The sequence below is a fragment of the Magallana gigas genome, chromosome 2 (assembly GCF_963853765.1).
Source record: "Magallana gigas chromosome 2, xbMagGiga1.1, whole genome shotgun sequence".
Taxonomy (NCBI): Eukaryota; Metazoa; Mollusca; class Bivalvia; order Ostreida; family Ostreidae; genus Magallana; species Magallana gigas.
The window spans coordinates 38,472,425-38,486,186 of NC_088854.1; the positions used below are offsets into that span (position 1 = coordinate 38,472,425).

The 13,762-nt window shown below is 32.1% G+C and overlaps 1 protein-coding gene across 16 annotated transcripts; it reads right to left on the reverse strand.

The window, feature by feature from the left end:
- Nucleotides 1-1,939: 1,939 nt before the first annotated feature.
- Nucleotides 1,940-13,761, reverse strand: LOC105330607 (uncharacterized). Of its 16 annotated transcripts, none has more exons than XM_011432392.4 (6): nucleotides 13,360-13,761; nucleotides 7,502-7,537; nucleotides 6,465-6,488; nucleotides 5,355-5,438; nucleotides 4,552-4,636; nucleotides 1,940-2,994 (listed from the first exon to the last, which is right to left on the reverse strand). In XM_011432392.4, the coding sequence occupies exons 1-6, from the start codon at nucleotides 13,370-13,372 to the stop codon at nucleotides 2,982-2,984; spliced, it is 255 nt and encodes an 84-aa protein (XP_011430694.2). In that variant the 5' UTR covers nucleotides 13,373-13,761; the 3' UTR covers nucleotides 1,940-2,981. The 16 variants fall into 16 exon arrangements, with proteins under 16 accessions (XP_011430694.2, XP_034300086.1, XP_034300082.1 ...); XM_034444195.2 differs by having other exon boundaries at nucleotides 1,940-3,000; nucleotides 4,539-4,636; XM_034444191.2 differs by lacking the exon at nucleotides 13,360-13,761 and adding an exon at nucleotides 9,216-9,312 and having other exon boundaries at nucleotides 1,940-3,000; nucleotides 4,539-4,636.
- Nucleotide 13,762: the final 1 nt, after the last annotated feature.

Below are 13,762 nucleotides of genomic sequence, written 5' to 3' on the forward strand. Positions count from 1 at the left end.
AAACATGCCCGCGCATTTAACTTGAAATGGCAGGAAGTAGCATAATATCTAGTCTTTTCGTTGAACAAGATAAATCCGGATTTTTTTATAACAGGCAAATGAAAAGTCGATTAATGCATGTAGCTTGTAGATTTTTATTTAAAACCTAAATAAAGCAAGACAAGTATTTCACTTAATCGGAAAAACGCAAATATCCTTAGTTACATATAAGATATATCTTCAAAGATACGAGTATCCAATCTATAATTAAAATTAGATGTGCTGAATCCGCGCTACACAGCCTACAGGTACAGGTTCTGGAGGACGGGACCACCCCCAATATTTACCCCCCCCCCCCCCCCATATATTATTAAACAAATTTATAATTTGGGTTTTCTGATTTATTTTTTCGTGATTTATTTCTCAAAGCATACGTTGATGAATACTTCACTAATAAAATTCACAATTAACGCGTAATAAGCCAAGGAAAAAAAATATATATACACCACTGAAGTAAAAAAGAGCGTCTCTTTTTATATACCAGTGGTGTATATTTTTAAATACATATTTTTATACGTGTAGTATGCATCAACAATTTTTAAATTCTAGTATGTTTTAAGAAATAAGTCATGAAAAATATCTCGGGAAGGGTGGTAAATATGGGGGGGGGGGGTTGGGGTGGGTCCCCTGTGATACAGTCTACCGCTTCTCCAATGTTTGAAAAACGGTAGTGGATTCAGAACACCTACATTTTTGCGTTTTACACCTATATGTGTGTCCATTAATGAAATATAATGAAAATTGGTGACTATGGGTGGCCAGACCCTTTAACAAATCTTTGCTTTTTACATTGAATTGTTGCTGAGTATCGTTAATATGATGTAAAAGATTATAAAGGATTATCCCGCCAATTCACCTGTAGCTCTCTGAGACATATTATCAGCTAGTACATGTATGCTTCCACTGAAGTTCACTCCTGGGCACAGTGCACATTGGATTCCATTTTTTGGCATGCATCGAGTACTATTACAATGCATACTAAATGCAAAATTCGTTTTGCCGACGATGCTTGAATTATTTATGTTAAAATTATAAGAACTGCATTGCAACCCCCCCCCCCCAAAAAAAAAAAAAAACCCAAAAAAAACAAACCAAAAACACCAAAAAACAAAAACAAAAACAAAAACAAAAAACAAACCAAAAACAAACAAAAAAAAAAAAACAACATCTCAGTACATGTTATAGTAGACTCCATTAGCACGTTAACAATTACTTTTCATAGGCATATATTGTTAGAATGTATATTATCTTATATTATTTAAAACCATGCTTTTTATGATTCAGCCTATTTATGCCGAGTACGGCACTATCTCAAGGTGGTTTTGGACACCTCTCGATATTAATGTAGATAAAAGTACATTAATATCATTTTCAAATTTCACAATATTTTCCCCCAAAACATGTTTTAAAAATGTTTGGAGAAGTGAAAATTATGAAAGGCCTAGCAGGATTCGAACTCATGACTGACAGATTCCTAGTTAGCGCTAAAACCCATTGCGATACACTGTTAGGTAACAATACTCAAACATGTTATTTAAAATTATACTTGATTTTAATGTTTATTTCTATGGGAAGTACGTCAAAATACCATATGAAATGAAAATTAGTATGTGTATGCAAATGCGGATCCAGGATTTTTTTTCCAAGGGACAATTGTGTTTGCCAGGGGGTTCGAGTCCTTTTTTTCGTTATATTTATTACGTGAATTTAGTTTTGAATTTTCCAGGGGCAAGGGGTTCTGGGCCCCTTGGAATATTTAAACTATTTATTAGATCCGCTAATGGCATATATTTATTTGTATGCACCTTTATGTAAAATGGATTTATTAAAGTGTTATTGTTTGTATATCGTTTGGTAGTTTACCTCAGTTAAAAAACCCTCAAAAATCAGTTCATATAAAGATGGTTGAAGTAAACTTTATTATATCAAGTACATACATGTGTATCATTTACATCAAAAGTTTAAATTTCACCAAACTAAAACGTATACTAGTAACAAGTTCGATTTGATGAATTTTCAATGATTAAAGTATACACGTTGTCGTATTTATCCACAAAATTGTCATGGAATACAAACGATCTCACGAAAATAAATAAACTAAAATAATATTTAACTCGAAACACAAGCACACATCTATAACTGTTTTCTAAACCGAAATACATGTACTTTATACAGGTATGAATAATCCCTCAAACATTTGTCCAATGTTCTCTGGAAATTAAGCTAAACGCTTGCCTTACTTTGTGTATACTTTCGAAAATTTCTTAAAGGATTCTTCAATTATTACAACATGTGTTTATATTCTGATAAATCCTATCATATACATATTCATAAACCGTTAAGCGACAGTTAAAATCCATTATGGTCCACCCTGTCTACTTGTCGTGTATTTTTTTTTTATAAATATATATAAAATATTTTCAAGTTGCGCGCAAAGCCATCGTTGAAATTGTTGGTAAATGAATACAAATATTTTTTGGAGCAAAGAGAATTCAATAACAAAATCTTAAACTAGCGATGATGAAATAGGCACAACAGCAAAAATACTAAAGGCACAGGTATAAGAACCAAGAACATAGTTCTTAAAATCGTATATTACTCCCAACCGCACCCCACCCAACCTGTACACTCCCCTTTTTGATTGAAAAAAAAAATATAATCTAGCTGAAACATCAATGACAATAGCATAACATACTATACACATACAAAAAAAAATATACATGTGTTCAACACATATCAAAAATAAACATAAACAATGGATGAAAACAAAATGACTAACAAGTTAAAAACACGTCATCCTTTTAAGGAAGGTTTGGAGTTTTGAACAATCACTTCACTGTATTCAACAGAGGGTTGTGGAACATCACTAGTTTCACTGCTCTCCTTGTCTTTCTTGCTTTTCTTCTTCTTTTTCGGCTTCGTGAATTCAACATCCACGTAGTTTAAGTCTCCGGGCTGCTGAAATCGTCATGAAGAATGAACATGAATAAATTAATAATAAAAATGATGATCAAATCAAAACAACAAAGTATTTTGTTATTTTAATTCTTTCTAATTTTTTTTTTTGGGGGGGGGGGGGGTGTTGTTTGGGTGTCGTATTTGATTTTCAGGAACAATTCACTAAATATAAAACATCACAAGACAAAAAATTACAATTATTTCAAATACATTACATATAATACTGATATAAGATATTTTGTACTTGAGAGTTGAAAAACATTCTTGAAATGAAATGCATTACAACAGGAAGAGAAACAAATGCATGGACATAGAGATAACAGTTATTATTCACAAAATTAATTACTGCCTGGTTTTAAGTTAGATTAAGTAACAATAATAACATTGAATTACATAATGCAAGGAAGACATGCACATAAGGAAGATTTACAATTGTTTTCATGCACTTAGCATTTATAAGCATTTTTTATCACGATTTTCGTGATTGCTTCACTAAGACATAAATCGAAGAAATTTAAAATGTTTCATTAAATAATGCAATAATCACTGTAAAATTTATTCTTTATCTTGTGTATTTATCTTTATCTTGTGCATTTATTGCCAGTTACTAGCATATTACTGAATCACAGTACTAGAGCATGCTTCTCAGTTTTTTAAAAACTAATTTCAAAACAATTAAAACACGTTTGTTTCCGGTTGCCCGACTGATGTTATCTTTCAGTTTATGGTATTTGTGATTTAATTCGTTTGAATTATAATCATATCTAGATCTACCATTTTCATATGTTTATATACTTATATCTTTCCATATTTTTATTATACCCCCCTCCCCCAAATTTTAGACAACATGAAACAAACATATAATTCCTTTGGCCTATGAAGCAGAATGCAGTGTTCACACGCCTTTACAATGCAGTACATGAATGCTAGCATAAAAGGAATATTACCATTAGGTATTATGCGGAGTACATGTATACATCAATATATAAGTCGAAACCCTGAAGATTTTTATTAATTATATAATTATAATTATTATTAATTAAGTTCTTGCATAATATGTGTGGAAGTCCAATTCAAAAGAAATGTTTAGAACTGTTTCAACGTATGTTAGCAGTAATGTCAATACAATACATTGAGTACATGTAACCTAGACTTGCGTGGCATCCTTAACTGATATTAATATCAAATAAGCTACAAATTATTTTTTGAAATAAACAAAATAATGTTCTAGTAATTATGTCAGTTTATAAAGACTTGTTATTGAATTACAATGTAAAATCAATAAAAAAAACCCAAAAACCAACTATTCTACATGAAAAAATAAATGGTATACGTTTATGAAACAGTTGCTTTGTGCAGTGATTTTAACATTTTGCATAAATATGTATTAATTTTGATTGCAACTTAGAGCTATAAATATTAGTATTTATGGTAATGTCTAGTCTAAGTAAATATGTTAATTTATAAACTATTAATCATATTAAATATAAACATTCATCTCCAGGGTATCGACGTTTGAGAAAGGAAGAAGGATATGCGACCTTTTGGGACAACCTTGAATTGTTAGATTCTTTGGCATTGGCTTTATCTTGTTCAAAATCCTTGTCTATTTCTTCATACTGGCGCGGCGCCCGGACGACTGAAAGTAAACATACATCGAATCAAATCAAACAGGATTATATATATATAAAAAGTTAATAGATACCGGTAAGTATGACCAAAAAGATTAACCGAAATCAAAAATATATTTACTATATCCAAAAATTGATTTAATTCTAAAGTGAAAGTAACTTGTATAATGTTTGAATTAACTGCAAAACGTAAAAAAAAAATAGGTACAACATGAATCAACAATCAACAATCCACAATCCATCACATACATGTAACTTTGTTTGAACAAATTGTAGCTAGGTGAAGTGGACAACTCATGGTAATCTTTAAATGCGATAAATAAATGATAGGCTTACTTTTGAACTGCTCAAGTAAACGTTAAGTTACTTTTGAAATGTTTTAGTAAAAGGTTGGCAGATACATGTACTTTTGAACTGCTCAAGAAAAAGTTGATTTACTTTTGAACAACTCAAGAATAAACGTTTGGTCTACTTTTAAACATTTAAAGTAAACGTTTGGTCTACTTTTGTACTGCTCAAGTAAACTTTTGAACAGTTAAAGTAAACGTTTGGTCTTCTTTTGTACTGCTCAAGTAAACTTTTGAACTGTTAAAGTAAACGTTGGGTCTACTTTTGAACTGTAAATGTACATGTATGGTCTACTTTTGAGCCGCAAAAGTAAAATTTGGACCTATACTTTAAACTAATTGAGTAAAAAACTTTGCCTTCCTCTGGTTAGGTTTATACCTTTGCACTCTTTCCCTGGGTCCGGCTTATCGTCATCGTTTTCACTGGGGTTACATTCTTCATAAGGATGCTTCCTCTCTCCAACTTAAATAAAGAAATCTAACACATTGACAATATACGAGTTTGGTTTTCGGTTTTACCAATCGATCTTTTTTCATTCCATGTACAAACTAGCAACCCCATTATCGCCAAAAGTTATCTAATATTGATCAATGTTAATTTTTTCCCATTGAAATTATATGTAATAGTTTTCGTCATCAGTGATATGAAACAAGACACACAGCTAATAGCGATGATTGATGATTATCTTTTTGATTAAAATACCAATAATGAATTGTTTGATAAATATCAATAAATGTTTTATATTATTGAACAGTTTGATAAATATCAATAAAAAGTTTTAATGAAACTCTCGTGTAATATGTTATGCAATTTTTTTTTTCATAGTTATTTGATGCATGCGGAAATCAGTAGAGTACATACCAGGAAATCAACAGACAGATAATTCATTGAAACGCTAATTGTAAAAAGCTGGACACTTTTAGATTGAAAAGGAGGGTGGGAAGAGGAACAGGATAATGCAACACGTGGCATTTAGATTTTATTACTGAACGAAAAAAAAACCCAACTCCAGAACTCATAGCTTTTCGATAAACATGTTTTGTATTTTATAAACGTTTAAGTGTCTAAGGACCATCAACCAAGGCACTTTATAATTATTTCCTTGCTTATAGGCTTTCTTGGGGCGAAACCCTATAATACCGACCACAAATATACGATATTCTTATAAAAATTAAACGTGAGAATGTATATATCCTTACTCTTAAATTGATTTTCGATATGATTGAATCTTAATTGGATGTATGTTGGACAGAACATGATTTATATGAAGTTAATCATTGATTAAACATGTGGCTAATGATTCTTTATGATATTAATGAAATTATTGGAGCCAATTGCAATGTTCTAATTTTTCCTTTACAGTTTTCGAGCGTATAGGATCTCTCTCTCTCTCTCTCTCTCTCTCTCTCTCTCTCTCTCTCTCTCTCTCTCTCTCTCTCTCTCTCTTGGTACATGAATATATATACAAGTTCCACTTTGTATACATACCCGACCACCTGGCGTCTTGCGTATCTAAAGGGCAAGTAAAAAAAAAAAATAAGCGTTGATTAGATTATTGCCTATAACCAGAGATAGAGGGTATATATGCAAATTATGACTGTCTAGCGTGCACATTTGCTTCAGTATTTACATACTGCATTTATTATATGACATGATCCAAAAGAAAATCGTGCAATTATTTGAATAATGTTATGATGAGTTTCAGCGTGAGTGTTCAAAGGAAAGGAGAGCAACAGAACACTATTATGTGTTTATTGGGATTTGATAGTGGAACATATCATTGCTGTCATTTTGCCGACATGGCACATTGCAATAGTCAAAGGTCTTTTGTCCACCCAGCCACCCTTCAATTGTGGGGTGCGGATCGAGTGAACCGAAAACCCTTGGCTAGAGAATAATACAAAAAGATCGATGTTTTAGAGTCAATACGGTGAAACATGAGAATTTTTTTTCAACAATATTTACAATTTCCATTGTCTTTGTCTGCGATAAAACTATACGTATCGATTTTGTATTGTATAGTCCAATACATACACCAATGACTATAAAAAAGTTTTTTTTTTCAATATTTCATTGTACAATTGCGGAAATTATGTATATATAAGTAATAAGGAATCATTCTTTGAAAATTATGAGTTGATCAAATACGGTCAGGCGTGATGAAATCTATCATAAATCTTTATTAGATTTGATCCGTATTTGATCACCATATAATAGTCAAAGAATGATTCTTTATTTCTTAATTCACGACAACCTCAAAGTGTATCATATCACACTTTTTGAATTTATGGAGTCAATGTCGTTATAAAATTTTTAAATATGACATCATCATATGAAAGAAGTTTTATAACTGTGACTGGTTTTAAATTCAAAATTTATCATCTATCAATTGCAAAAAAAAAGTTTTTAATGCGACAATTTTATCCCGGGATTGCAAAAGAAGAGTTATAAGTTAATTTAAAGAGAGAAGCAATTTTGATTAAGCATTTTAGTACATATACGCGCTTATGTGTATTTTCTCTTACCATTGGCATCTTCTTTGTTGGACTTTTTCTTTGAACCTTGAAAATAAAGTATACCGATTTAATGATATACAGGTTTAAGAAAAATGTCATATATATTTTCAATGAATATAAAAATAGTGACGGTTTAGAAGTTATACTGCATTTTATTTTGCTTTACATGATAATAATGTTGTAGACCAAGCAGGGAGAAAACTCAATGAGAAAGGAAAATTTTAGTGGTATAACTCATATATCATCTTCCCAAGTCAAGGGTTTCTGATCCGCTCCGCTCTACATAATGTAGAGCGGAGTAGATCAGAAACCCTTGACTTAGTAAGATGCTCATATATATGCATTCACGAGTTCCAGAGCTAACAAATGGGCATTTTTCAATCTTTACGGAGGAAAAACTGCTACATGTATAATTTTTCAATTGGGTAATAAATGCAAATACTTCAGACCACTAGACAGTAGTAGAACCATGTATATTTGAGAGAGAGAGAGAGAGAGAGAGAGAGAGAGAGAGAGAGAGAGAGAGAGAGAGAGAGAGAGAGATTAATGAACGAATTGAAGAAATGAGACAGACTGGCAGAAGAGAGAGAGAGAGAGAGAGAGAGAGAGACAGAGAGACAGAGAGACAGAGATAACGAGAGGAAACAGACAATGGGACGAAGAGAAAATTTGAGAGAGAAAGATTTTTTTTACTGCATCCTTCTCTATATGTACAATGTAACCAGTATATACACTTATAGTAGCTGTATGAGTGTGCGCTCGGTCACAGCTCTGACACACGCTTCCGCTGTTGCTCCCCTGTACATACATACAGGAGTGAGTCATTGTTTCAATGAATACGCCTGATGCAAATATCAATCTAAATGTAGTATCAGTTAAATCAAATGAATGAAAAGTCTTTTGAGCTCTAAGGGTGTATCTTTCACTATTAATTTTTTTAGAAACGTGAATTTATAATTCATTTTAAACATTTTTATCAGCTTGAATAAAGGCCCAAATACATGTACACAGATTTTGTTATTTGTTATCTTGGATCCTTAAAAAAACTATATATATAGGTGTACACTTCCCTGACCTAAGACAAAACCAACACTTTATCACTTTATAAAAACGATATCAAGGCCTATCTTCACATATGGCTGTGCAGTGTAGTTAAAAAAAACCCATGTATGTTGCCTTAATAAATCAATTTAAAATCTGCACATACCTTCGCCGAATCCTACACGCGATTTCAGTTTAGCCCAAAATGTCATGTTGTGTTAATCGCTGAGTATATCATAAACATTAAAGCCTCATAAAAAAGGGTGATAGCAAGAAGACATCAACCTAAAAACAAGTCACATCCAAGTCCCTGCCCGAACAGGAAGAAAAACAAAGGGGCCACTGAAAGGAGGATTCTTTAAATAATAAACATTTATCTATATTGATTTATTATATGTTTACATTTAACCCCTATTTTACCTAAAATATTGTTATTATTTCTGAAATAATTAAGAATAATAAATCTAGAGAGAAATTAGGTCATCAGATTGCAAATCTGTGGAGTCGTGATTTAGAAACCGGTCTGTCAGGGAGTACACTTTATAACCAGCTGTATGTACACATATATAATTGCTATTCATAAATCTGTTTTATACACATGTAGCAGTATTAATCACACATTTGCGGTCCACACCTGGCAATAATTCGGAAAACACTCTAATAAGTAAACAACTTAATTTACCTTTTTTCGAACCAAAACATCCGTTAAATTTTGCACAGCACAACATATCGAAACCCTGGCCTTCAAATCAAATTCTGTTGTTATTGTAACAGACGCATTTTTTTTTTACACGTTATGTTAAATAAATATGTCACACCTTGACCCCGAGGTGATTAGGCCAGATGTAATTGATGACAGAACGCAATTTCGTCGACTGATCGCTAACCTAGGAGTTTTTAGGCTTGTTGAAACATAGATAAAACTTAATAGAAGTTTAAAACCTTTAATAATTTGTTGGATTTTCTTTTAATTGATTTGTGTCCTGGCATTTTGTTGTTAATTAGGGGGAGACACTCCTAGTTTGGCCAAAATCATAATAACCTAAAGGAAATTCCTTGTCCGATTTATAACACGGTGTGACAGGGAAGAAGAAATTAGGTTAAAGTTTTAAGTGGTCGTTGTATTGTGACTTTTAACATTAACCATAAGATCGTACATTTTCTGACCATATACCTTGTACACATGAATGGTTTAGCTCAGATCTATACATCATATGCTTTCTCTTTATAAATAATTGACATTCCTTTTACTTTATTCGAACGAAAAAACTTCCAAAAAAAATTTGAATCAAGTACTTTTGAATTAAGTTTCTATAGGAATTGAATTTTACACACGTGACCGATGATTTGCAAACATATACCGCTCTACCGGTTGAAATATATTTTAAAATATTGATTTACTGTAGTTTAGGCTGTTTAAAGTCAATTCTACGTTTCTCGTCAGCTTCAAAATGAAAAAAAATACGCTGAAGGGCAATAAAATAAACAAGTAATTTTATTCGTTGACAACAAAGAGGTTCGATGGCCAGCATATTACCAAACAGATCTATCTAGAGTTCTAGAGTTTAAATAGAATTGTGTTTTCGCCAAAAACTGTCTTATAGCAAAGAAAAATTCCTAATATTTCAGCTTGAATATTTTTCTATATCTTTAAACAAAACTCTTTTTCACAAAGGTATCCATTTAGTCTAAAAATGGGCACGACCATTCAACAATTCTTATACAAATACTGTTCACTGGTATTCAAATTATATATGGATGTTACATGTAATTACATGTCCACAGAGTCCACAGAATCAACAGTGTGTCCAAAATACCGTACCTTATAAACTAGAAATGTGAACTATTAAAGTACTTTTTTTATTTCATGTTGCAAAAAGCATAACTAAACCGTAAAGGATAACTACATTGTATATTGAAAATAGTGATTGGTTGTTGTTTTTTTTTCCCTTCAAAACAATTTCTCCCAAACTTACGCACGCCAGTGACGTTAAACTAGAAATTAACTGTTGAAAGTTTTAAAGGGACTTAGGCACAATTTGAGATTAAAATTTTATTTATTTTTTATGTATAAAATGGTTTACTCGTGTATTTTGAATGATTAAAAACAATCTGAATGTTAGAAGTCAAGTTACAAGCGAGATACAGAATTGAAATTTATATCTATTCAACACATATGTAAACAATAACAAGACTAGACCTTTGTATTTCAAACTCTGCATCTTGCTTGTAACTCGAAGTTTGATTTTGAAATTTTGAGGAAGCAAAAACAATTACCATATCAATCACTGTAGACATTAAACATGGAAAAATACAATTTGACAATTTTGAGTTCAAATCGTGTCTAGGTCCCTTATTGAAACAATAAATTGATGGTAATTACATGTATATCGCTTGTGAATCGCAGCCCCTGATACGAGTTACTTCCGTTTGAATGTCACACCGCCCTTAGTCACGGTACGGACAATTCCACGTGCATTTTGTGAGTCCAATTAAGGAATAAGCGTAATTATTATATCAATTCATATTGTATTCAACAAAGTAACAGGGAAAACCGCCAACTTCAATGTGCATCAAAAGTGACTTCCTCGCCGATTTTTAGCATTGTCACACGACAAATAAACTGTACAATTACACAGAGATTAGTTGCACTTATTTGGTATGCTAGTATAATGGTCTTCTTTACAGTAAGAATATATCGATTTCTTGCCTATGTAAAGGTATATCACATCGATGTAATTGACGACTTGACTTGCGTTTTTTTTAATGTATGTCAATGTATTTCTAATTCCCGTCCCGTGATTTCTATACTTATGTATGCGAAGCGGAAGCTAAAATTATCTTATGAATGCATGTCTACATCTGGTCATTGAAATGCCAGACCGATTTGGTTAGAATGAAAATGTCATTCATGCAAATGGAGCATGTTAAACGTTTACTTAGCTATTTTTAGTTTTTGGACTCTGCTCTTTATTCCACCTTTTAAATTTTTACAATCAATTCTAGTTTATGGCATGCAAATCAAAATATTTCATATAGATTGTAACCTGATTAATTTTTAAGGCAGTTGAGCAGACATCCATAGCTAAACCAATCACTTTTAAAAAAGGATTTTTAAACTTCTTTGATTCTTCTCTAAACCTGAAAAGACTCCTGTACCAATTGACATGTTTAATATGTGCTGTAAAGAAATAAATCTGCATTGTATACCCGTCGCTTTTATAAAATTGATCTGCAAAAATACAACCACAGACGCATATATTGCCATAATTATATGTATGACACAGCAAAGCTAGTTTAAATTCGTGTCTTTAGCTAGAGTGTACTATGCCAATGTGTTCAATGAATTAACCCATCTCCTGTCTCCCTTGAAAGCAGTTTTTCTTTTAGGTTTAATGGTCAACAAAGTCTAATTTGATTTGTTGAAAATCAGTAGTTCTTTACTACACGTACGTGCATGTACATGTATATTTGTATTACTAAAATAATTTGTAATAGAAGTTTCCAAACGTCAAGTTTTGCAAACATGCAGTTCAGTACTTTGATTGCTAATTGAGCAAAGCTAACCTTTACATATATATGAAGATTCTACATAATTCATTTCAAGTTTCTCACGGGGCATTTTGTGAAGAATATCTAGTATCTCTCAAATGACGTTTAAATGATTTAAGTAGCTGCTCACAAACACAACGCTATGCAGAACCAATGCGTTACAGAAAGCCAGGGACCATAAAAGAATATAAAAAAAAAACTAATTAATTTTATAAAACGACGGAAATACAAGTGCCATTTCCGAGAATCACGGGCTTTGAGGCTGAACTCATTAATCTGTAACCGAATAAACTTACATTATTCTAGTTTAAACAAGAGCTATCTCGAGATTTTTTTGTATCTACACTGTAGCATAAAAAAGTTTAATAGAAACACAACATTGTTGAATCAACCCTTTAGTAAGCTTGTGTATTTTAATGCTTGCTAATACTCTCACAGGTCACTAAATGTAAAAATTTATAACAATCACACACCTATGCCGGGTATACCGGTATATGGTGTATTTCTTTTAGGTTCCTGTATACCTTAAGCTTTTATGTACCAGTATACTAGTATCTAACTATTATTTTAAAAGATGTATCAACTTGCAGGTATAACTTCCTTTTTTGAAGTTTTTGAAAAGTTACGAATCAATACTCTCTACCATTTCATTTTTTAAAAACGTTCAATAGTACGGAAGAAAAAACACAATAACCAGGACTACTGCTATTCATATGTAGTACATTTTTGCACGAGTAATTTTTCATCTGTCATATAAAAAAAGAACGCACGTTAAAAAGGAAGGGATTAGCTGCAATAATGTAGCCCTCTCCGATTTATTTTTTATATCTGATGTTTACTGGAGAGGGCTCCTCTCCCCCCCCCCCCCAAACAAAAAAAAAATTTCGGGGGAGGGCTACATTATTGCAGCTATAGGAAGGGATACGGGATTCAATATCATATATACACGTTGTGTATTAAATGAAAAGCAAAATAGTGTGCAGAGCTCTTTAAATTTCATTATTCAATTCAAAGATCAGCGTTGTATGTCAACAGTTTTTAAAAGTTGTACGTGTTATCATATGAAGTATCCATGTATTGACGGATATGGAATCAAATCCTGCATGGAAACACTTGTGTATTTTTCCGACAGGAAATCAAATTTATACAACAAAATCTCCATATTTAGTAAACTGGATTACTAAAAACCAAAAAAAAAAAGTTTCCAATATTCTTAGGATTTGAGACAAACAAACTTTATATGTTTCTGTATTAAAATTCAATTCCATACGTACCCGATCCTCCCATTTTAAATCACACAACCACTTCAGCAGGAAGAGGCAATTAAAGAAAATAAAAATTAAGTCTCCTTGTCACAAAATCTCTATAGAATTCTTGCGTTGTCCTAACGTTTTGAGCACTGTTTTTCCAGATGAGGTAGGTTCACTGCCTTCAACATGATAACATAGCGAATTCACCTATGTAAGTTGCATATAAAGTCGTGTTTTTGTTGAGAAATAGTGAAGGTGTCAACAGGAATTACAAGATGATCCACTCATCGGCTGCCTTATCCTAGACGACATCCTTCCTCTTGTTTCAAACGCCGGCGTTATTGTGTGTGATGTGAGTAATACAATTGTACTTACTTACTCGCTGTCACGTGATCTAGCGGAATGATATCTTCAGAATTTGAGCTGT